A 25,470-nucleotide genomic window follows, 5' to 3' on the forward strand; every position below is an offset into this window, starting at 1 on the left:
CTCAGATTTTAATCATGCTTATTTTCAGGTTGCTACACGTATTTTGGGTTCGAACATGCCTCGTGCTTATCAAAAGCTGTTTTAGAACACGTCTCTTTGAGCTCTCTCCTGGAAAACCCCAGTCTGCTCCGATCGGCTTGCGTGAACAATGCGGGACACATGTTACGATAGTTTTCTTCTTGAGCACCATGGTCACCTAATGAACTGAATGAACCCCTGACTGCTCAGAAGCAGGTTATGTTGTCAAGAGATCATCTACTGACCAATCAGAGCTCAGTGTGTGGATCATAAGATACTATTACACAAATATGAAGTCATCCAGAATAAAGTAACACTTTGGTTTCTTGATGTCCTTTCTGCATTTTCAGGTTAAACTGTTACTTTAGATCAGCTGATAAAGTTTTAGGTTTGTGAAATATGCTGCTCTGCCAGCAGCAGACTGGTTCTGGTTCGTGATTAGTTACAATTCACAGATTGATTCACCAGATTAATAACCAGCGTCGTAGGTCGTGCTTGTTGGGTTAATCACCAAAAGATGAGCTGGTTGAACTTCATACCTCAGTATGAAAAACTACTAGCCCATTCTGTTTTCATTCTTTTAGAATGAGCACTGACAGTTACATCCGCCATCTTACACCACCATGTTTCTACGGTGGCCCAGAACGGACAAACCAAACACTCTGGAGAGACTCCCACGTGGTCACCTGAAGGACATCGTAGCTCTTCTACCTCTTGGGAGAGATGTGTTGTTGGCTGCAATCTGCAGCCTCACCACTAGATGCCACCATAAGCTACATAATGTATTTTTAAACCTGCAGCGAGAGGCTGACTGAGAAGCGGCACTATTTAAGCCAGTGGTTCTTAAACTTTTTTTGTCACGCCCCACTTTAGAGGAAGAAAAATGTTTAGGCCCCAACAAAACGCCCATCTCCCTGAGACAGGTTGTTTGCTGGTGAGTCGACAAGAATCCTGGCCGCCGCGCATGCGCAAGCATAACCTGTTAACAGTGTAATGTAAACATTGCCATGAAAGTACATGTATTTTACCATAAACCTATTATTAGGGAGTGGGCATCCTGAAAGCACAAGATCCCTGATCTCCCCATAGTTTGCATGTTGAAGTGTCCTTGAGCAAGATACTGAACCCTAGTTGCTCCGCAGGCGCTTTACAGCAGCACACTGCTCCTGAATTACTAGGGATGGGTAAAATGCAGAGAATAGTTTCCCCACTGTGGGATTAAAAAAATATAAAAAATAAAAATAATCTGCACCACACACACACACACACACACACACACACACTAGTACCCCTGCACCTCACTAGAGGGTCACGCCTTACAGTTTGAGAACCACTGCTTTAAGCACACATCACATCCAAACACTACACCCCCCCCCTTGTTCCAGCTGCTGGCAGACAACAGAGCTGCTGCATGAAAACAACCAGTGCGCTTTTGTCAGGTAAATGGTTTATTTTAAAATCTTGTTTGTTATTGAGGCCTCCATTATGTGTAAGCAGAGCAAAGTGCGTCTGCTACCAGCAACGTGCAGCTTAAGTGCTGAACATTCTTCAAAACATCCACATCAGACTAACAGAGGACTTCCCATTTCACCTGGTGGGGATTCAGAACATTACAGTCTTTATACAGTGGGGTGTTTCTGTCCTTAGCAGAGAAACAGGAAGTGGGCAGGACTGGGGGTTGGTGAATGACACGGGGAGCCCTCCCCCTCCGGTCTGCGGCTGTTGTCAGTGCAGACTTTGAAGAGGACTTCCCCCTCACATGTTGGTGCTCATCCTGGTCTGGCTGTTGGCTGGTGTCAGCTCACCCTGGCTTCCTTCTCTGGGTGGAGACTGAGAAGAGGACACCGTTTCAATTCAAAACAAGATCCAATCCTCGGATTCTGTGTGTGTTGGTATCAGCACTTTTCACAAATGAGAGCCTGTGGAGAAGACAGGCAGCCGCTCCATCACTCGGTAGCTATTACTGAATTTACGTATTTCACTTTAAGCCTATTATTGACCTTTAAAAAAAAAGAGGCTATCCCTATTTTCCCTACCTTGACGTGGATCTGGTTGCGCAGCACGGCAGCTCGGAGGATCATGGCTTTGGCTCGTCTCTGGAACTCTTTGCCCATGTGGATCGACTTCTCAAACGTGGTGCTCCTCTGGTCCACGTCCCTCGCATACAGAATCTACCAACAAGTCGGAGCACCCGTTCATAATGGTCCAAATGACACGTTACTCACTTAGGCGCGTGTGCATGTGTGTGTGTGTGCGTGTGTGTGTGTGTCACCTTGCTGTGGGAGTCGATGCGAGCGTTGATGAGCCCCTCCAGTATGAGCTGGGTGAGCTCGTCCTCCAGAGCCGCTACTGTGGTGTTGAAGGCCTGAGCCATCTTGGTCATGTCTGCTGACACGTAGGGGCTGAAATACTGAACAAACAAACAAACAAACAAACAAACAAACAAACAAACAAACAAACAAACAAACAAACAAACAAACAAACAAACAAACAAACAAACAAACAAACAAACAAACAAACAAACACACACACACACACACACACACACACACACACACACACACACACACACACACACACACACACACACACACACACACACACACACACACACACACACACACACACACACACACACACACACACACACACACACACACACACACACACACACACACACACACACACACACACACACACACACACACAAATGCTATTAGACAGTCAGAATCAGAATTGTTTATTTGCCAAGTACGTTGAAACATACAAGGAATTTGACTCTGAAAGGTGCATAACAATAAACATAGAATAAAGCAATACAAATATAATATACATATGGTAAATAACATACAGATAACTGCTGTATGTGTATTTGAATAAGAATAGAACAAATGTGAACAGGTGTTTGCAATAGTCCTGGGGATGTGATGGGAAGATGTGATGATTTATGATTTTTCATGTAAAGATCATAACAAAATGTGATGGTCGACTGCAGATGGGAAGAAACTGTTCTTGTGGCGTGAGGTCTACGGCCTGTAGTCCTGTAATGTGAAGGTTCTCTCTCCGACATTCAGAGCATTAACAACCAGCGTGCCCTCTGGTTAGCTCACAGCTGTCGCTCTGCTCGGCTCTCATGCAGTGGTTTGAATCCAAGAGGATGAATATTTATTTTTTTCTGAAGGAAGCTCCAGGTGTTTCTGAGATGTAACGGACAGACGGACGACATCACGCCTTAATGTGTAAAGTGTAAACGCACAGAGTGCCCGTCTCACCTGGATGAGGGCTCTGTTCCGGATCTGGCTGTACAGCGTCTTGACGTGTGGGGCCAGGTACATGTCCAACAGGAGGTTATCCTGGAGAACACACCAGTCACATGCACTCATCACAGTCATGTACTCCCACAACCTCAGCACAGTCTCAAACTGACAGTAATATTGTTATTAGTAGTACTATTAGTAGTACTACTACTACTACTAATACCGCGTTACACTCACCTTCATTTCATCCAGCAGCTTGAGACAAGATGCGTACTTTGACTCGTAGAACTTGAAGATGATGTCACGGATCTGAGGTTCCAACTCTAGAAATAACTTAAAGGAGCTAAGAACAGAAAGTTAAATTATTACCAAACCTTCTCATCATTAAATGTACCACGGTATGTTTCATCATCCACTAAACTACTCCTACCTGCTGGAGATGACGTTACGTTGGAGCTCCTGTCTGTCAAATGTGGCCAAAGCACACAAGCCTCCATACACAGCGACGTTACTGGGTGACAGGAGCTGCAGGAAGCGCACACACACACGCATTACACAGCTGTTTGTTCATGGTAGTGGTTTCAAACCAGCCCAAGGTAGTGTGAGACAGCAGTCTGACACCAGAGCCGTCAGGAATCCATAAACAGCGAATTGCTTTATAATATTTATGATAACGCAACCAGCTATGTGCCATGCGTGTATATTTTAGGAGCACAAGGTCTCCGGTTTTAAATAATCCTGTCTGTATCAGTCCCAATGCTCTCTATGTCCTCAGCTGAGATGTGCTGAGTGAGATAAACCACATCAACAACAGCATTGACTGCAGTCAGGAGACGCCCTTGTTAGACGGCTACTTCACAGAACGCTGCACCACACAACCATCAAGGAAGAAACTAATTCATTCTCTTCATCTACATTGGGCTTTCAGACGTTGAGTGGTATAAAAGATTTACACGATTGAGCCATTTGAGTCACATGATCTTCCATTACATTTTTGGCATATGACATGGTTTATTATTTAATCTAAATCCAATCATGTTATGTAGACTTGATAGAATAGATTAGATTCAAATGATGTTCCCCCGCTCGCCTTAGTTGACCTGTGGAATGTGTGGGTCAGGAAGGCAGATGTCACTCACCTCTGGACAGTCACAGTGGTCAAAAGAAGCCTGCAGGAAGCACTTGGCAGCTGGTTTATATTTTCGAGAAGCCAACTCTGCCAGCCCTGAAACGCCAACAAAGCAGCTCAGACAACTACTACATCCTCCACAAATGATCAATAGGTGCTCTCTGTAGAGCTGTCGTGGTGGCAGCAGCTCTATAGAGAGCTGTCATGGTTGCGGTATCTCTATAGAGAGCCATCATGGAAGCAGCAGCTTCAAAGAGAGCCGGTATGGTGGCAGCAGCTCTATAGAGAGCCATCATAGTGGCAGCAGCACTATAGAGAGCCATCATAGTGGCAGCAGCTCTATAGAGAGCCATCATGGAAGCAGCAGCTTCAAAGAGAGCCGGTATGGTGGCAGCAGCTCTATAGAGAGCCATCATAGTGGCAGCAGCACTATAGAGAGCCATCATAGTGGCAGCAGCTCTATAGAGAGCCATCATAGTGGCAGCAGCTCTATAGAGAGCCATCATAGTGGCAGCAGCACTATAGAGAGCTGTTATGATGCAGCAGCTCTGTAGAGAACCATGATGGTGGCCGCAGCTTTATAAAGACATTGTGGCAGCAGCTCTATAGAGAGCCGTCTCGGTGGCAGCAGCAGCAGCTCTATAGAGAACCGTCATGGTGGCAGCAGCAGCTCTCTCGAGCGCCATCTCGGTGGCAGTAGCAGCTCTATAGAGAGCCGTCACGGTGGCAGCTCTCAGGAAATTATTTTTTCACACAACTGGACGCACACAACAGGACATACTTGGAGCTTCTAACAGAGCATGAAGCCGTCTTACCTGCAGCACACTTTAATTTGGTGAGGACTGCTTGATTTTGGCTGTCTCGCTCTCCTCTTTGCTAAACGAACAGAAAGAGAAACATTAACGTAACAGTGTCCGTCATCTTAGTAAAATAGTGTTAGTAAGGTGAAGACCTCTGCTCACCTCTGCTATCTCTGGTGTGGATTCTGCTTTGTTGACGTAACTCAGTACATGGGACCAGTTCTGGAGGTAAACACTAACCTGTGAGGACAGGATTTACACATTCAGATACTTGTTTGCTCAAGTCAAATTGTTGAAACCCCTCCCACCACCAGCTGCTACAACGATTACTGCCACATGACAACATTGTGGGACGCGGTTGCTGTACCTTGATGACATTCAGACACATATTAATGACATGCTTAGCACTGGTGCAGTAGTCTCTGGCTCGGGAGTAGCACTTGAGGGCATTGCTGAGGTCTCCACAGTCCAGGTAATGATCTCCCAAGTCGTCGTGACCTCTCCTGGGGAGGAAGGCAGATGAGTTGGACATAAAGAAGTGGTAAATGGAGGGACAAGGGCAAAGGGTCAAATAAAAAAAGGGCCGACAGGAGTCAGCTTGGCTCCCCTAGCACTTATAAACAAGCAGACAAAACAAATTAGCAGGTAGCCCACTGGTGACAAACCAGCTGTCTTTGATGGTGTTTTTCATGGCTTAATTTTAAGGCTCATGTACTAGGGGCCCTGCGAGAGATGCCCCGATCAGGATTCAGACGGCTCTGGGTCCGTCCACGGTGGACTGGTCCCTCCTGAAGGCCCCGCTTGAGTCTGAGCTGAAGGAACAAACCTATAGGAACAAACCATGTTCTCTCTGATCGTCTTGTTTACTCATGGAGGTCATATAGAAGACTCCTTGAAAAACTACATTTTCCAGTTACACTTGCATCATGATAGTGTTATAATTTACCACCACCTAATTCGACATGAAGCTTGAACGCATTAATAGAAGTCAGTGAAACCTCCATTATCGTAGCCGTTTGGGTTTGTGCTGTCACTGATTCATCTGAGCAGCAGGATGGGAATGAATTACCATATAACTGTGTGTGTGTGGCTGTGACGTTACCAGCACAAGAACTATGACCGTCCACGCACCTGCAATAGCTGATCATCTGTAGTGAGAACATTGACGCTGCCGTGTGCCTTCATACCTGATGCTTTCTTTGATGGAGTTCCCCTTGTAGTTCTTGAGATCAGTGTCCAGTTTCTCCAGTTTGAGCAGAGCCTTTTTCCTTGTGGACTCGGCCCAGGCGGAGTCCAGGGGAGGAGGAACAGCACCAGCTTCTGGTACCGTGTCCGGCACACCCTGCACTTCCCTAAACACAACAACAAAACAACACTTATGTTGACAAAATGAGAGAACAGGTTACATGTTTTCCATCAGACTGTGGAGCTACACTGTGGGTCCTCAAGTACACACACCAGCCTTTCTCATAAAGCTGCGCTTGTATACAGCAGCCCATATTGATATGTGTAAATATATATTACATTCAAAACAAATAAAAAATATTGAGCAGTGTGCCATAACCTAAGCTTTAATAAATAAACAACATGAACTAAGCATCAATAAATATACTATGTGACCTAAGTTTTATTAAATAAACAAACTATATGATCTTTGCTTGAAGTGAAAAACAAAAACAGATAGAGCTCACATTTAAACAGAAGTATTCTTAAATTAACAGAAGGGCCTACAAGCAGCAGGAGGTTGACAGGAGAGAGTTCATGAGACCAGTTCAGGACTTGGAGGTGACACAGAGGATGGGTATCATTTGGGGTTTGATTTTTGTCAACTAATCACAAGAGATCAACGTCTATGCCTGAATATAAGGTCATTTTATTAAGGCAACAGGTGATCAAAATTAAAAACTTTTATTCAGCAGCCCAAACGCCAGAGGCCCTGAAAAATTCACAGACATCGGGGTAATTCTCTCCGATTGACCCGCCGCCTACTCTACTCTGGCTTTCGTCAGCACTACAGTACTGAAACTGCTCTTGTTAAGGTTTTTAACGACATCCACTTAAACACAGATAGTGGCAGAACTTCAGTCTTAGTGTTACTGGATCTCAGTGCTACATTCGACACGGTCGATCATGACATGCTACTAGAAAGACTGAAAGTCTGAGTGGGACTCTCTGGCGCAGCACTTAACTGGTTTGAATCCTACTTAAAGGACCGACAATACTTTGTGTCGGTAGCGAATTACACATCAGAGCTTACTAAAATGACATGTGGTGTTCCCCAAGGCTCAATACTGGGGCCTCTTCTGTTCAACATCTACATGCTTCCACTGGCTCAGATTATGAAGAACAACGAAGTGTGTTATCATAAATATGCAGATGACACACAAATCTACATAACTATTTCACCAGGGGACTATAATCCCATACAAGGGCTCAATGCAGTGAAGAAATCAACATCTGGATGTGCCAGAATTTTCTTCAATTAAATAAAGATAAAACAGAAGTTATTGTTTTTGGTCCCAAGGAGGAACGATTGAAAGTGAGCGCTCAGCTTCAATCACTGATGTTAAAAACCTCAAACCAAGCCAGAAATCTAGGTGTAATTATGGATTTAGACCTCAACCTGAACAGCTACATCAAGACAATTACAAAGTCAGCCTACTATCACCTGAAGAATATATCGAGGGTTAGAGGACTTATGTCTCAACAGGATTTGGAGAAACTTGTCCATGCATTCATCTTCAGTAGACTGGACTACTGTAACGATGTGTTCACAGGCCATTTATCTTCAGTAGACTGGACTACTGTAACGATGTGTTCACAGGCCATTTATCTTCAGTAGACTGGACTACTGTAACGATGTGTTCACAGGCCATTTATCTTCAGTAGACTGGACTACTGTAACGATGTGTTCACAGGCCATTTATCTTCAGTAGACTGGACTACTGTAACGGTGTGTTCACAGGCCTCCGTAAAAAGTCAATCATAAAGCTGCAGCTGATACAGAACGCTGCAGCTCGAGTTCTCACTAGGACCAGGAACGTGGATCACATCACTCCAGTTCTGAGGTCTTTGCTCTGGCTTCCTGTCAAACAAAGAATTGACTTCAAAATCCTGCTGCTGGTTTATAAGGCGCTGAATGGTTTAGGGCCTAAGTATGTTTGTGATCTGCTGCTACCTGATGAACCATCCCGACCCCTCAGGTCCTGGTCTACTTTCTGTTCCAAGAGTCAGAACTAAACATGGAGAGGCAGCGTTCAGCTCTTTTGCTCCACATTTATGGAACAAGGTCCCTGAAAGCTGCAGGTCTGCTGAGACGCTCAGCGCCTTTAAATCCAGTTTGAAGACTTTTCTGTTTGAGGTTGCCTTTAATTGAACTAGAATCAACTGCTGCATCTCACTACTGCATTTTATTTCTAAAACTGCACTGCAACTTTTATTAATTTTATTTGTATTTTTCTGAACTGTTTTAATGTTTTCTAGATTGTTTTTAAATCTGCTTTTCATTTTATTTTCATTTTTCTTGACTGTTTTAATGTTTTCTTAACTGTTTTTAAATCTGCTTTTTATGGTTTTATGTGAACAAGGCAATTCACTTTGAATTGCCTTGTTGCTGAAATGTGCTATACAAATAAACTTGCCTTGCCTCTGGAGGATTGAAGACTGAATAATTGATTGAGGATTCACTATGTTTTGTAAAGAGGTGGAAGTCAGAGCCCAACGTTATGGTTACAAACACAAAAGTGGAGGATTGGAGGAGAGTAGAGAAGAGGGCCCGTGGGATGCTCACGGAGAAAGAAGCTAAGACGAGTCTCAACCTGGCATCTCGTAACAGAACCACAGAGGTCAACGCTAAATGCACAGCAGCGTCCCTGCTGGTTTTAAGATACAATTTTAATTCCTGAATGGGAACTAATCAGGATGCACTTTCTCCTAAAGCAGTGTTCACATGCCACAGGGAGATCGACTAGAATACCGTGAGGCCTCTGTGAGTTTGCGGTGGATCTCTTCATAGGTGTCGACATTGAAGGTCCTCTGGACAAAGGTGAGGGCCATCTTCAGGGCTTCCACTCGGAGCTGAGGGCAATGCTCAGCGATGAACTGAAGCCTCTCAATGCGCATTAACCCACTGTAGCTGGTGGCATACTGCTCCAGGTCCTAGACAGAGAGGGACAGGTGAGAGGTCTGCTGACGTCACATTGTAGTTGGATAGGCTGTCAGATTGAAGTGATGTCATAGTAGCTTTACTGTATGTTGCATATTTGGTTTAAGGTGGTTTTCATGTATTATTAAATGTATTATGTACTATGCTGTCGTTCAAAGGTTTGACCCCATTTAAGCTCAAGCAAGAGGAGAGGTTCATGTGTTTAGCTGCATTTGTGTGTGACTTTTTTTGCGACAAGACAAGAGATTGAAAAGTAACTCTATGATGAACATTACTTGTAGGTTGTACCTTATTTACAAGAGCACAAGACGGCACCATCTTGGCTACTGAGAAATACTTCTGGCCAGTAAAATGACACTAAACTCCTCATGTCTCAGATTTTACAAAGTCAGAGAAATAAAAAGTTTGTCCTGGTCATAATCAAAGTGTGAAATCCAAGTGTATTTTGGAAATTCCGAATTCATGTAATAATAAATGTACCCCACAGAAAAGCACATAAGGCAAATGTAGGTATTTTTGTACTCCATGACATTGATGAATTGTCTCAGCCACATTGAAAGAATTGCTCCGTTTGGACAAACCGTTACATTGTATGCCGCCATCACAGATTAGTGTTAGAGTGTGTGTACCAGCGTTGGGTTCTCGACTATGTAATTGGCATCCGGAGCATTCTGCTGGTCCTCCTGGGGGTCTGCGTCTATCTGCATGGGCTCCACAGACCCCTTAAAGAAGCACACCAGACCCAGGGGTTAGCAGAAATCACAATACAAGACATGATGCACATTATAGCGGAAAAAAACATTTAAAAATAAAATATATGTGTTTTGGTAGCATTGAGATTAAGACAGTCCTCGACAAAAGGAATTCCTAAGTCAGCTAAGAGTCACATACCATTTTGTCGACTAATTGGTTAGTTGATCGACTGATCTGTAAAACTGAGTTTCTCCACAAAGAATCACACCACGGCACCGCTTTAAATCTTTGTGTTTCACAGAAATGTGCTCATTAGTTTCTTGGAAAGAAGTCATTTAGTGTAAAAGAAAAAAGCATGAAAACACAACAAGCATAGTGAATTGTGTGCTGCAGGTGCTGGTCCAGCAGCTGAGCTATGTTCACATCCACAGGCTCAACTTCTGGAGCTAATGTTGATGTTGGCTGGTAGACCTCAACAAGAAACCTCTTTGAGAGCCAGGAGCTGGTGATAGAACAGACTTTGCTTTCACTTTGCTCTCCATGGGGATGCTTATCATTCGATGTTCACTGGGGTTTAAATCAATGAGGTGTGTTCTTCTGCTACTGAACAACTGGCCCAACCTCACTACAAGAATAAAAAAGCTTCAAGACCTTGTTTACATTACTAATGGCAGATTGGGGAATGGCAGTGTGTGAATAGATTGTACTGTAAATGCTCTACAGTTGGATAGAATGTGATGTATACGATAATTTAAACAGTGGCAAAAGTGACACAGCAGATTTGCAGCCTCGTTTACATGGGATGCATGGTTGGCAACAAGCAAGGCAAAAGGAGCATACAGGACTCTTAAGAGATGCAACAATCGCTATGTTATCATTTGCTTGGTTAGCCTTTTAATACACGCTAACAGGCGGACATGGTGAACAACCGCCACCTTTAGGAAGATAAACTCGTAGAGTTAGTATGTGTTAGTGCTGCATGTGTTACCACATGTACAAGGCTCATTAGAGATGGCCGTGATGTCGAAGCTCCTCTCACTCTGGTGCAGTGCACTGTTTCAATGCATTGTGTTGAAGCTGGTGTTAAATGAAGAATACCACGAGACTGATGGCGTCCGAAGCTTCAGACATCACAGGTACTTCAGAAAGCGCTTCAGTCAGTTCTACAGTTTTTACAGTTCAGCAAAGATTAGAATAACAGAGATGGCAATGTACACAACAAAGACATGATCAGAAGTACTATAACATTTCCAACATACACCTGTCATAATGTGATAACAGCAACAGGCTAATTGAACGAATGGGAAATCCAGTTAAGACTCATATGAAACGTAAATGAGTTAAAATACAGAAGTGACACTAAAAAGAAAAAAAAAACATTATTCATGTCAGCAAAAAATATCTTATAACTAGTCTTTTGGTACAATGCCTTATCAAAATTGTAGTGTAAATGTTGCACAACTAGATCTATGTGTGATGCAGCACTCCGGAACAAATGTTAGATGAAGGCTACTTCGAGATGGAAACGATTGAAATTCCCGGTTTTGTGGGGCTTTAGCTCGGGCTATGCTAAGCAAGGAGCTAAATGGACACACTGCTAACAACAGGAAGTTGGCTAGCAATGGTAGCTAATGATAAACACAAGCTCTTCAGCCTGGGTTGGATTGTGCTTGAGAGAAGAGTCGAACTGAAGACGTGTGCATGTCAGCGGTACCGACACCCGGGGAGCGCTGTGGCCCGTTACAGTTACAGCTGTGCTGATACCGTCACCACGTTCAGTCAATGGAGGCCTTCAGTCAGCTGTTAGCCTGCAGCTCCACACTCCAGTAAAACAGTAGCCCAAATTAATCCGTCTCGCCAGTAAACGTGTGCGCTTTTAAAACCTGTTGTGTCAACAAATGGGACGGGGCGTGTCATTCGGGCAGTAACGAAGCTAGATAGTTTCTTTTTCCTGTGCTTGTCTTCACATCGCACTTTAACGTCAGGGACCGACAGTGACGTTACCTTTGACAACACTAATTATTTCAGCTAGTGAATAAATGAAACTACACATATATATATACACACATATTGCGTCGTAGACAATTCATGCGCTTTATCAAACATATCGACCGCACGGTGTCTTACTTAGTCCTAAACTTTGGGCTTTAACCATGAACTGAACTGAAGCTAAAGTTTATTTAGCTAGCTTAAACTAGCAAGCTAACGTGAACTGCTAACATTAGCTAAGCTTACGCCGCTGCAATGGAGATGGTCTGGTTAGAAATTACAGAAACAACGATGGCCAAGACTTACCTGGAAGTTAAATACTTGCAGAGGCAAAGGCATCGTATTTATGTCGGACTTCGCGGTGGTTATTGTTAAAGGGGGGGGTAGAGTATAAAGATATTGATTTGCGGCGTGCACTCTAGCAACAGAGCCTCTAGTGGGCGGGGCCTGACATACTGCTCGGTACGGCTCGCTGGAAGGCACAGTTGGCGTAGTCGTTTTTCTTCTTCTTCGTTTTAAGATGGGCTACAGGTCAGCTTTAAAGGTGCACGTCCTCGTGCACTGCCCCAAGAGTCCACGAAAGATTTTTAAATAAGCCCCCTTCCGCCCCCCCCCCCTCTTCCCCTCCGCTATCGTGTGGGTCCGCCCTGTAACAACCTAACAACCCGTTAGAAGAGCCTTTAGGTGTGCATATGGTTGGTAGGGAAGGGCCCACTAATATTTTAAGAAAACCGAGCTGCCCCTATCAATATACTATATGTATATATATATATATATATGTATATATATATATATACATGTAAAGAAAAAACACAACATTTATGATTCTTTTTATAAATATATTTCTGACTGAATTTATTCAGCTGAATTTTGAGAGAAAAACGTAGTCTTCTATTTATTTCCCTATTTATTTCTCTGATGGTAGACAATTATCTCTCTCTATCCCGTGAATGCTGACGGGGCACATTATCCTTTGCTGCACGTCACCGCTCACAATCCTCATAATCAATGCTATTAATAGGCAATAAGCTATCAGTCGTGTTCAGTTTGTTCACTTGAGTTCAAGTCTGGTTCATTTAAATGGCAGGATCTGTGGAAAGCAACAAAATAAAGACTGGCAAAGTATGAACAGTAAACGTGCTCATTAAAGGGAACCTTAATGCTCTATGATTACATTATTGACAGTAACACATCCTCAGCAGTAGAGGACACATGAATGAACTGCTATGGAAGGCGATGCTCTAACAGCGCGTGCGTCTTGTAGTAAATGGGTTGACCTGCTTCTCTCGCGCCTCTCCAGTGTAAACTGCTGTGAGCGCGCGCGCTGGAAATGCCGTGGCGTGACGTGACGTATCAGAGCCGCGCGCCGTCAGAGGGAGAAGGTGGATGTGTGACGGTAAATGCGCTTTTCCCCTTGAGGTCCATTAGGACTGTTTATACCTTACTGATGAGAAAATACAAATACCAGACCATACAAATGGACGACACTTTTATTAGGACGCTTCGCGCGCACACAGTTAGTTGTGTCTTCGCTGGTTTGAGAGACTGCGGTAAAAGCCGGCTGCGCGTTCGCGAGCTGTGACGGAAACTTTAATTCATCTGAACGAATTTATGGATTTGCGCGAGCCGGTGTGACAGAGTGACCCGGGTAACTGATACGGGGATTAATCTCACTAGAGCCTGTCTAAGCCACATCCGTCCATCCACCCAGCACTCCGGCAGTGCCTCCCGGGGGAAGGAGACGCGCAGCCCCGTTTATGTAGCCGCTCCTCTCCCGTTCTGCTGTCAGCGCGTCGCTCTGGAAACAGGAACAGCGCGCGCGCCCTCCACACCTGCCAGTGTTATGCGCGGCCGGGCAACGACCAGTCGACCACACGAGAAACCCGGCTCTCTCTCTCTTTCACATGGGCGAAGACGAGGAGGGGTCCTGCGCCCAGACCCGCCGCAGAGGAAACGACGCCAGCGGGGACACCGGAGCGTCTCTGGACCCGGACCGCGAGAGCAGATACGCGGAGCTGTTCAAGCAGCTGGACCTGAACAGCGATGGCAGGGTGGACATCAATGAACTGAGGACCGGACTGGCAGCTCGTGGTTTACACCAGGGAGAGGCGGAGGAGGTGAGGCGGCGACCGATGGGAGCACAAACACACACACACACACACACACACACACACACACACACACACACACACACACACACACACACACACACACACACACACACAAACTCACACACAATCCCACTCACAGCTGTTTCATGGCAGCAATAGAGCGGATTCATGTTTCATAAAAACCACGTTGTCTAAATTAGCGACATGTTCTTGGCCTAAAGGGGGACAGCTACATGCTGTAGCATCTTAAATACCCACATATGACCTCTTTTCTCATGATGAAGGGTGATGAAGAGGGAAGGCACATGTTTCTTCTTGTGTGAAAATTGCTGATAGGACCCGTTAGTGTCAGTGAAGTATCAGGATGCTCCACTAACCATCAATACAGTTTGTAGCTTACTGTCAGCCTCATGCCTGAAGCATTCACTTTACATCTAAACGAATGACAGCGGTTTCATTAATTCAAAAGGTCACATTGATCATTCGAAAACAAAATTAATACAACCATGAACGATCTCTGCGATTGGCATTGCTGGTTGTCCAGAAAGTCCAATGACAACTCAGCATTTAAAAAAGAGAGCATATCAATCAAAAAGCGAACCAGTTCTTAAAAATAGAGCAATCCACTTTCAGATGCCAAGCAACTGTGTTCTCACAGGTTTAACCACCTGAAGACCAAATGAGCCTACGATGAATTTCACATCCCATTGGGCTGTGGTTCAGTTCTCAGAGTCACCAGTGATTCAGCATCACAGAGACAGACATGACCTCTGTGTGGATGCTCTCATGAGTGGAGCTATTATGTAATAAGAACATCCTGAGGTCATGAACGTCCCAATGAATGGAGATTCATTGGGAATCTCACCCACAGTGTTGTAAACATCACATATTGATGATGATGATGAGTTTGATGACTGAATTTCCCTTCGGGAATCAATAAAGTAATTATCTATCTGTCTATCTAGAAGGAGGTATATTTTGTGTATTGCATGCTAATGATGAAATCAATGGTTGATACGTTATTTCTTCAGCGACCTTTCAGTCCACTAACTGTGCGTATATGTTGAGCTGCTTCCATATATTTATGGATGAATAGAAATCCGTCTCCACGTGGAATAGTGATCAGGGATATTTGGGACAGCAATATTCTTTGTCATACATGATGCTGCTGTGTTTCTTGGCTAACGGACACAGAAGCTCCTCCTTCATCACAAGGAGAGCTTAATCAGCTCTTGTCAGACCAGAACTTTCTCTTCACCATCTGAGTGTACATGCTGTTCAATAAAGTATGAGTGCGCTGAGGGCAGTGTGTGGGGTTACACTCTTGTTTTCTTTATCACAACCGAGGCAGCCGCCGCAGCGCCAACGTCCCAGGACTGAACATGCAACTGGAGCACAATCATTTCATTCCAGTCGTTCTGATCCTGCTTCAAACTTTCAAACCAAGTTTCAAAAATAATCTCACCGTGTCTTTCTGCAGTGGATGCTGTATGCATCTTTTAAAAAACAATGTATTTTTCGGCCTCTGCTCGAAAATTGCTTTAAAAAATTGCACCTCAAACTAAAAAGGGTGTATCTCTGAAACCATCATTTGAATAATTTTGCTGTTATGATAAAAGACATGTAATATTTTGTTCAGATGTGTAAATAGCAGTCTATATGTTACTGGTTAAGAGTAAATGAAGATAACACACACACCAAAAAAAATTAAAAGGTTTCAAGTCCGCCAAGAAAAAAAGTCCTTTCAGAATGATTGTTTCTTTGGAATGATGCAGCTGCAAGGTGTAAACATCTCCCAAATCATAGCACAATATGTGAACAAGCAAAGGTTGACAAGGATCAAATGAAGCAGAACAAAGTTAGAGAGGGTTTTAGTTCCCAAAATTCAAGCGAGGTCTCATTTGGGCTATTTGAATGCTATTTGAATGTTCTCATGTACCAAACCATGTATTTCTCCTGGATGTTACTTATGGTGTTCAATTCATCCAAATACAGCAGATTTTGGCTTTTATCTGAAAAATTCATACAATTCATACAATTTACAGTTTTATATAACAATCGCTCAGTCCCCCCCTCCCTGTTTTAAAAAAAAAAAGGTTTTAAGAAAGTAAGATAGAAAAAGGATAAAAGGTTAAAGCAATTGAAAATGTGATCGACAACTCAGTCATAATGTAGACTTCCTCTCTCATACGTTTTCACCTTGCAAAACATTGACTAGAATCTTACACCGAAATAACAATTTATTTGTGTTACCGTCTTAGACAAAAGTTTAACCTCGTCATTTGGACTTATTGTATTTCATATGATCAGTGAATATGACATCAGACATGTTGAGATCACCCTTAGAGACTACAGAGGTAACTGTGGTGTAAACCACTCTTCTGCTGCATGAATAGTGATGCCATAAATCTCTTGTCATTTCTCTATCAGGTCAATCACTAATTGGTGTGTGCTGGTTCTGACACCATACAAAGACAACCTGTCCCAGTTTGCAGTGGAATTTAACCCTTTGTGGGTGAATAGTTCAACAGTGCCTCTGCTGCATCTCTGTGATCTACTTGTTTCTGTCCTCCAGTCCAAAGAAATAATTCATTTTAATGGTTATGAAGATTGATGCATAACTATTTCTAGTACACACTCATGGACCACCCATTCCATCCACCCGTCAAGAAGAGAACCCACCTGTAGACCTCACAACGAAGTGCGTCAACAAATTAACAGAGTAGCTTGTAGGGTCGACCCTCACGCAAGAGTTACCGCCCAACAAATACTGCAGCATTAAACAAATTCAACCAACTGAGACAGAAAACAACTCTACCAGTAATACACCACTAAATTGGCTCAGATTGAAATTTATACTCATTTGGATAATGGCTGTGTCATGGACCTTTGGCTGAGTGAATGAATGATTTGTGTAACCTTCAGCTCAGGCAGGGAGAGCGAGTATTGAGTTGAAACAAGCGCTATAGTGATATTTCTCACAGCCGGGCTAGTAGAAGGTCGTAGTAGAGAGTCTAGGGTGACCATATTTTGTATAACTTCCAAACCGGGACCTTTAAGTGTATGCACATACCATAGACACACTATTGTATTTTGCTTTCCACTATGAGTGACCTACAGCTGAGGTTGACTGATTAATCTAAATTGCCTGTAGGTGTGCATGTGAGTGTGATTGTCTCTACCCAGACCTGCGATAGTCTACCGACCTGTGCAAGTTGAACCTTGCCTTCACCCAATGTCAGCTGGGATCGGCTCCAGCGTCCCACGACCCTGAATAGGATAAGCGGTAAAAGATAATGAATGGCTTCCAAAATGACCCAAACTGTATGAGCATTTTCTGGTTAACCACCACTTTGAATATGCAATGCAAGTGGGTTTCATTTGCTTCTCTTCACAGATAGCATGCCGGTCCTTAAAGAAATACTTGCGGGGCTGGCTGAACACAACTGTGTAGATGAATGTTCGGGGGGTATTTGACATGAACGCCCTGAAACAATGAGGGCCAGCCAAACTTAATTCACTTCACAGAAGAGTCTTCATTCCAAGGTCTACAAATCCAACTCGTTCTCTCTAGTTTAGAAGTACAAAGAGCATACACAATGACGTAAAGGGTCATTAGCTGGGAGAAGCTTTGACCGATGAAGGCTCTTGTATTCAACGGTGCTCAATGGCCATCAAGTGTTCCCAGCAACCGAGACAAAGTACCTGCGGGAAAACTGAGCGCCAACTGCAGGACTTTTTATACATCTGTGCCAAAACCATATTCATCATTCTTTGCGCTCCCTTCCACCAGATTTCAAGTTTCTAGGTATCCTAGTAACACATAGACAAACAAATGTGGCTGGAAACACACCTCCTTTAATACAGAGCCATGTTTAAGCAGATGTCTCTTGCATTTTCTCCTTGATTTGACAGAGGACAGTAGAGAAATGGTGGAGGGTGGGGGTCACAGGGCGGTAACAGTGAATGGCGCACAAACCTTGTGGTTATATAGAATGCACTGTAACCATCAAAGCACCGGTATGGCACCTATATGAGAGAGTAGAGAAGAAGAAGAAAGTATTCCTTCATTAATTAAACCTCTTAGTGATATGGTTGTCTGCATTTAACAGCATCCAACTGTCTTGCTCAAGGACACCAGTGAGACAAGGGATCGAACCTGCTACCTTATGGTTTCAGAAGGAGCACGCAGACAGGAAATGAAGAATAAGACAGAATGTCCTGCTCTAGCCAGAACTGAACCAGGAGTGCTGCAGTTGGTACTGGAATAGTCACAATGCCAGTAGTTGTACCAGTACCCTCAAAGCAGTGGTTCTCAAGCTTTTTCTGTCACGCCTCACTTTGGAGGAAGCAAAATGTTCGGGCTCCACCGCCACAACAACACTGGAACAAAATGGTGCAACTTTTTGAGACTCCTCCATCGGTTCTTTTTTTATTAATAGATTGAAGAAAATTAAAATCCTTTCAAGTAAACCAGATTGCTCCATCTGACAAAAACTAATAACATGTGCAATCACTTTGTTAAAACAATGCAAATAAAGTTATATATGTGCAAAAAAAACCCTCATATTTGGCCAAAAAGAGGTTGGATCCCTGTTTTCTCCCCGTAATTTCATGTTGAAGTGTCCTTGAGCAAGACACGGAAGCCCCAGAGCTTCACAGCAGCACAAAACTCCTTCATTACTAAGGATGATGACACGCAGAGAATAATTTCCCCACTGTGGGATTAATAAAGGATTCTTACATCTGCATCTCGCCCGAGTGGGGGAATTATTCTCCCCCCGCGCCCCACCTGTACCACCTCCGTACCCCACGAGAGGGTCTTGCCCCAAAGTTTGACAACCACTGCCTTAAAGTGACACCATAGCCATCATGTATTTCATTGAATACCCATCATGTTGCTGGACGCTGTGTGTGTCTCACTGCTAATCACAGCCAATCTGCACTGGGCTCACACAGCGTTACTGCTGATGGCGTCGACTCACCAAGGCAGGGCCGGGTTGGCCTTGAACAGTAACAATTCAATTCAGTTTAATGTGATTTATTGGTATTACAGGTGAGGCGCGGGGGGAGAATAATAAGTAACTGTAGTTTGGTTAAAGCATAGAAGAAAAACCTGTATGTGAGTGTGTTTTTACGACCTTCTGAGAAGAAATAGCCTTGTATTCTCTCTCTCTCTCTCTCTCTCTCTCTCTCTCTCTCTCTCTCTCTCTCTCTCTCTCTGTCCTGATCAAGAGAGGAGGCGTAATGTCTGCAGGTAAGAGGTGCTTCACTTCTTGGCTTTCACCAGGAGCACCGTTACGTTCTGTCCTCTTCTGCTCTCTTGTGTCTCCGTTGCACTCGCTGCACTTCCTAACCCCCGTCGCCTCTGTTCTGTCTACATCACCGACACATCCCTGCCCGCCTCTACCTCCACCTGCTCCACCCTGTCTGTCCCCCCTGTGCTCCCAGCTGAATGACAGGGTCTCCCTCTGCCCCGCAGATAGTCCTCGAGAGCGACATCAACCACGATGGTTTGCTGGACTTCCAGGAGTTCTCTCAGTACATGTGGGCTCACGAGAAGAGACTGTGGCACATGTTCCACAGCCTTGACCGCAACAATGACGGTGTGACACCCACAACACACACACACACACACTTAAGATCACTATCCACTACCTGTTCTCCAATGATACACACACAATACATGTATTCATCTCATCTATTTATTAATCTGTGTATTTATTATTTGATGTAACCGACGGATCAAACAGAGGAGTTAACTCTTTCTGTGCTGTTTTTAGGTCGCATCGATGTCGGGGAGATCCAACACTCACTGCACAGGCTTGGTGTGGAGGTCACCACGGAGCAGGCCTCCAGGATACTGCAGAGGTATGAGTGTGTGAGAGAGAGAGCACAGCAAAGGACAAGGAAAGGTTTCCACCTCTTAAACAGCTCAGAAAGCAGTGATCTCAGAGACCACCGCTGTGAAACCTGGTTCAACACATCTGCAGTAGATCTGTGATTGATGTCAGCTCCACCCCTTACCTCCTAGATCCGAAATGACTCTGACTTCAGAAGAAATGTGACAGGGAGTTAGAACCAACTGGGCTCGAATTGATCCCAAACAGGAGTAATGTCTTTCTGTAGGATAACTACCTGTACGGTTCTTAAACTGGGAATGACTTCTTGGCAAATGAAATATTTGATGTAATAACAATGCTTCCATTACCCACATCACAAATATATTCAAATAAAGTTTGACCTTGGAACTATTACTATTATTTTTACACTAAGAGCAGGGGGACCTGTGGGACCTGCAACAATGCGGGAGTAAAGTTAATGCCAACTAAACACACAAGAGGAGTAAGATGTGACCACATATGTGTGGTATTGTGAGCCACAAACACTGGTGTTTTCATCTATTTGCCTGATTAGTTTGATTGACATCTGTCTGACCCAGTTAGTTGTGTTGCAACTTTTGGGCCGGAGAAGTTCGACCTTTATCTGCCCCACTGGTTCATGAGCTCTGGTGACCTCATATAATAAACGTAAGCAAGTTAAAAACACATACATTTGTAAGCCTGACTAGGAGCACAACTTAGGTTTGCATTGCAGCTTGAACATGTGGATGCGGGTTTGAACTGATCAGCTGTTTTGAGCTGTTTTGTCTCTCTCTCTCTCTCTCTCTCTCTCTCTCTCTCTCTCTCTCTCTCTCTCTCTCAGTATGGACAAGGACGGCAGTATGACAATTAACTGGAATGAATGGCGTGATCACTTCCTGTTTAACCCTTTCCACAACATGGAGGAGATCGTCCACCACTGGAAACACTCGCATGTGAGTCATCAGTTTCCAGTTGATAATAATAACAGTATGTGTGGTCTTTAATGATGTGTTGTGTATGAGGCAGTCAAAAGATGAAGAGATATCCTTCTTTAAAGGAACTTGTTAATTTTTTAGGCTAAAAAAACAATACAGATTGTCTCTTTCATTTCTAATGTCGTTATAGATGTTTGACATTGGGGAACATCTGACGATACCAGATGAGTTCTCAGAGCGGGAGCGGAGGTCAGGGCTGGTGTGGAGGCAGCTGGTTGCTGGAGCGATGGCAGGAGCTGTGTCGCGGACAGGAACTGCTCCTCTGGACCGGATCAAAGTCTTCCTGCAGGTGGGTCAGTACACTCCCACTCTGAATGAGACACTAAGTGCAGTGATTAAGGAACCTTCTAGGCATTGCAATGTAAACTATATACATTGTATATAATAGTGCCTGAAGAAATACATGAAATAATAACAGATGCAATCATGTTTTTACATAGAGATACAGCTAACAAGATATCAACTGTTGGTGAATGCAATGCTGTGGTTTTCTTTCAGAGCCTGCAGCTCATTCTATCGCCCAAATGCTGCTCTGACATTCACTTAAACTCACTTACAAAAACGAAACAAAGCACATGGTGGGTAGTGCAGGTGGGTGGTTGGAGCATTACCAGTAAAACACACAGCAAAGTCAGCGGTGCCTGTGTTGACAGCTTGAAATGTCAGCATCTATTTAGGAATGATGGGCACCACTAACACCTCCTACTGATTTATTATGGTAATTTTCTACAAAGAGCCAATGAACTATTACTATTGTAATAAAAAAACACAAAATCTGTTGCGTTTGTGTGTCCAGGTACACGGCTCTAAATCTCGAGCCATTAATCTGTCGTCGGGACTCAGAGGGATGGTCCAGGAGGGAGGCATCGCCTCACTCTGGAGGGGAAATGGCATCAATGTCCTCAAGATTGCCCCGGAATCTGCCATTAAGTTTATGGCCTATGAACAGGTCAGTGCACTCCAATGATCCAAAGCAAGGTGGAACTCTATCTGCTTGTGTTTAGATAGCTAGCAGAGAGTTTTGCTGCAGTGAAGTGTCCTTGTAAGTCTGGTCATGTCAGATATAAATAATTGTTATTACGGCCAATAGTTCTCTGTCTCAGATAAAGTGGATGAATCCTATATACATTATTTGCATGTATGTCAGGGAAGTCTAATTCTGTGTATACTTTTACACTTCCTTTTATCCTCCATTGGATCACAATCACTCATCTGCTCTCTCCAAACATCTCCATCCATGGCTTCTCCTCCTCCTCCTCCTCCTCCTCCTCCTCCTCCTCCTCCTCCTCCTCTTCCTTCTTACTTTAGATCAAGTGGCTGATCCGAGGAAGTAAAGAGGGGGGAGGATTAAGGGTACAAGAGAGGTTTGTTGCTGGCTCTCTGGCCGGAGCTACCGCCCAGACGATCATCTACCCCATGGAGGTTAGTTTGAAAATCACCAATGACATTTTTATTACAAAAATTGTTCTGGTCTGGTCCATGGCAAAAGATGGGTGATCATGTACTATTTTAACTAAACAAAGACTTTTATTTAACAATGGTGAGAATAATTTATCAAATGGAACAAAAACTAGTTGTACCTCCTTGTCCAATGTCCAAATCAAGAATAATCTCTTGTTCCTATCTGTTCCTATCTTCAACCTCCCCCTGTCCTGCTGTGCTGGTTAGGTGCTGAAAACTCGTCTTACTTTAAGGAAGACGGGACAATACTCAGGTATGGCTGATTGTGCCAGACAGATCCTGAAGAAGGAGGGCTTTCGGGCTTTCTACAGGGGCTACGTACCGAATACCCTAGGCATCATCCCCTATGCTGGCATTGACTTGGCTGTGTACGAGGTGTGTGTACATTTGCCTATTTCTATTTTACAGGTAATGTATCCACACTTCCACAACTATTGAATGGTGGTGGAAACTACACAAAATAAGAGAAGGTCTAATGTTATTAGAAGTAATAGAAGGTCTTTGAATTGATAGGTAATTTGATGGTTTGGGGAAAAATGTCAAGCTCCCAAGTAATAACTCATTATTCTGTATTTGTTGTTGTCACTAAATCCCATGACAGAACAAAACCAAACATCCATTAGTCTGTGTCGCAATACTTTTGGTTGCCCGGCTAATGTTCTCCGGCTCTCAGTCCCAAGTCAGTCAATTGGTTCCCACTGAAGACGTAAATCTTTAAAAAACGGCTAATAATTATAAAGTTTAATTTAAAAGACAATTGCTTATAGTAAACCTAATTGACTCTCTCTCTCTTCCTCTGTCTGTTCCTTTCTTTCCTCTCACTGGTCATGCTTTAAGACTCTGAAGAACGCCTGGCTCCAGAAGTACTGTGTCGGTTCACCAGATCCAGGGGTGTTGGTGCTGCTGGGCTGTGGTACCGTCTCCAGCACCTGCGGCCAGCTGGCCTCCTATCCCCTTTCTCTTATTAGGACACGTATGCAGGCACAAGGTGAGACATACTGTCGATTCAGACATATTCTGAACATGCTGAGCATAAACAATGATCCAGCAATGAGCTCCATCTTTCCTCTTCTTTCAGCCATCACTGAGGGTAATCCCAAGCTGACCATGGTGGGCCAGTTCAAATACATTATATCCAATGAAGGGGTACCGGGCCTGTATCGCGGCATCACCCCCAACTTTCTCAAAGTGATTCCAGCTGTCAGCATCTCCTACGTGGTGTACGAGCACATGAAGAAAGCTCTTGGCGTGAGTTACTACTGAGCGAGGAAGATGCATTAAGACAATGAGGAGAGACAAGGCAAAGGCATCATTGTGCTTGAAAGAAGAAGAGAAGAGGTCATAATGCCGCTCCTCAGTCCTCAGCGGAATAGAAAAGCCTAGGACGAGGAGAGAGGGGAAGAAAGCCATTAAGATGGCACTACTGTATGCTGCACTTCCTGTTGACTTAGCTCATGTACAAGCTTGCAGTTTGCAGGAAGGTCATATTCATGTGTGAAATTTCGAGAAGAGAATGACACCTTCTGAGACCTACGTGTTGAAAAATCTTCAATCCAGAACATTTACATCAAGATTAAAATACATAAGTAATTTTCTTGTTCAGATATGTGACTGGATAGTTTTAAACACAGGTGAAAGATATGTGAGTAAACCCATAAAAACTCATTACCTCTTGATTGAAATGTTGCTACATCCTAAACGGTGCTCAGACGTACTCGTTTCAAAATGAGTGACCAGTGAGAAGAGCACAAGTCAACAAAACAGTTTGAACTTTGGCACAAAATATTGTGTCAATGTAAGAATCCACCATTTAGAGAAGGAGATGAGAAACAAAATATGTTTTCTGGGGCTTCTGCTTCTGAAGAACATTTGAAAATATCAATGGTATTCCTTAATTTGAAGTTCTTGGTACGAAGGTACTGTCAAGGTACTTTGTTACATGGCAACAACAGAAACCAAACCAAGTAAAACACGACAGGATCTAATTGTACTGGTATTAACTGAAGTATACACCTCTACTTGGAGTAGCAGTGTCGATGTGTGATTGTTTGCTCTGGGCCAGTAAACAATAGTTATGATATTATTTAGCTAAATGCAACACATTACCTTGTTGGTAACCCATCATTCTGTTTGAAGCTACATCCCACCATGTGTAGACACAGAGTTCTATTTTCATATGGAATAACCAATGGGTAAATTAAAATGCTTGAAAGTGAGTTAGTGAAAACTAGCGTAGCTGCATTTTATATTAATTTGTATGGCAGACAGTGAACTATCACACAGTCACTGTGCTTCGTGCTCTGAATAACGAAGCGGCACAAACCAACAGCCCTCTGATGTTTACAAACGGTCTTGTTTGTGCCAGCATGCACTATTCACCTTAAGGAACTAGGTGGCGTGAACATGGAGGTTGTTGCAGGCGGTTGATTCCAGAAGCCATCATTTAAAATGCAGAATACCGGCATTCACGGGACACAAGACAGAAACGTGGCACACTCCTTTTGAGTAATTCCAAAAGTTTTTATCGCTAAAAACAGTTCCTAAAGAGGCTCCTAAGTTACTCCTGTATGACCAAATCACAAACTGTAAGTAAAAGTTCCTCCCAGCAACTTCAGAAATAGTCTGAAGCAAAAAGTCATAGCAAGTCAATTGTATTGGAATACTTCCTGAATGTGGCCTCAGGTACATGCACAACCTCTGCCCTTCTTCCTTTCTACTTTAACTGCAGGACAGTGTATTGTTCTGCTCAGCAGGAATGAGGTCCAGACGGTTCACCTTTTTTACAGCCGCTGTTTGATCTGACAGTGCTGCTCATGGCCAACCACAACTCACCCTCAGCATCTTAATGCAAACTGTGGTTAAATGAAGTAACACCTTAATCTGGGAGCAGTTGAGTCTTTGAACAGGAATACACCTGTGCTTTGTTGCTGTGCTGCCATTTGAATTTGAAATGATTGAGAGGTTTGTCGTTGAGGAGAGAATGTATGC

At 43.7% G+C, this 25,470-nt stretch overlaps 2 protein-coding genes across 4 annotated transcripts; one reads left to right on the top strand and one right to left on the bottom strand.

The window, feature by feature from the left end:
• Window positions 1-1,448: 1,448 nt before the first annotated feature.
• Window positions 1,449-12,517, bottom strand: gps1 (G protein pathway suppressor 1). 3 transcript variants are annotated; one of them, XM_068596134.1, is made up of 15 exons: window positions 12,358-12,507; window positions 11,161-11,225; window positions 9,999-10,091; window positions 9,181-9,362; window positions 6,392-6,556; window positions 5,572-5,707; window positions 5,367-5,444; window positions 5,220-5,280; window positions 4,415-4,500; window positions 3,706-3,800; window positions 3,513-3,618; window positions 3,291-3,371; window positions 2,291-2,428; window positions 2,055-2,189; window positions 1,449-1,848 (listed from the first exon to the last, which is right to left on the bottom strand). In XM_068596134.1, the coding sequence occupies exons 2-15, from the start codon at window positions 11,191-11,193 to the stop codon at window positions 1,774-1,776; spliced, it is 1,464 nt and encodes a 487-aa protein (XP_068452235.1). In that variant the 5' UTR covers window positions 11,194-11,225; window positions 12,358-12,507; the 3' UTR covers window positions 1,449-1,773. The 3 variants fall into 3 exon arrangements, with proteins under 3 accessions (XP_068452235.1, XP_068452234.1, XP_068452236.1); XM_068596133.1 differs by lacking the exon at window positions 11,161-11,225 and having other exon boundaries at window positions 12,358-12,517; XM_068596135.1 differs by lacking the exon at window positions 11,161-11,225 and having other exon boundaries at window positions 1,449-1,937; window positions 12,358-12,517.
• Window positions 12,518-13,459: 942 nt separating this feature from the next.
• Window positions 13,460-24,075, top strand: LOC137799047 (mitochondrial adenyl nucleotide antiporter SLC25A23-like). The gene is made up of 10 exons (XM_068596132.1): window positions 13,460-14,168; window positions 19,645-19,768; window positions 19,946-20,033; window positions 20,868-20,979; window positions 21,152-21,310; window positions 21,818-21,970; window positions 22,330-22,443; window positions 22,690-22,857; window positions 23,320-23,470; window positions 23,561-24,075. Exons 1-10 carry the CDS (start codon window positions 13,956-13,958, stop codon window positions 23,743-23,745), a joined length of 1,467 nt encoding a protein of 488 aa, XP_068452233.1. The 5' UTR covers window positions 13,460-13,955; the 3' UTR covers window positions 23,746-24,075.
• Window positions 24,076-25,470: the final 1,395 nt, after the last annotated feature.

This window comes from Clinocottus analis, unplaced genomic scaffold, assembly GCF_023055335.1.
Source record: "Clinocottus analis isolate CAN_PGR_092001 unplaced genomic scaffold, fCliAna1.0.p SCAF_34, whole genome shotgun sequence".
Lineage (NCBI taxonomy): Eukaryota > Metazoa > Chordata > Actinopteri > Perciformes > Cottidae > Clinocottus > Clinocottus analis.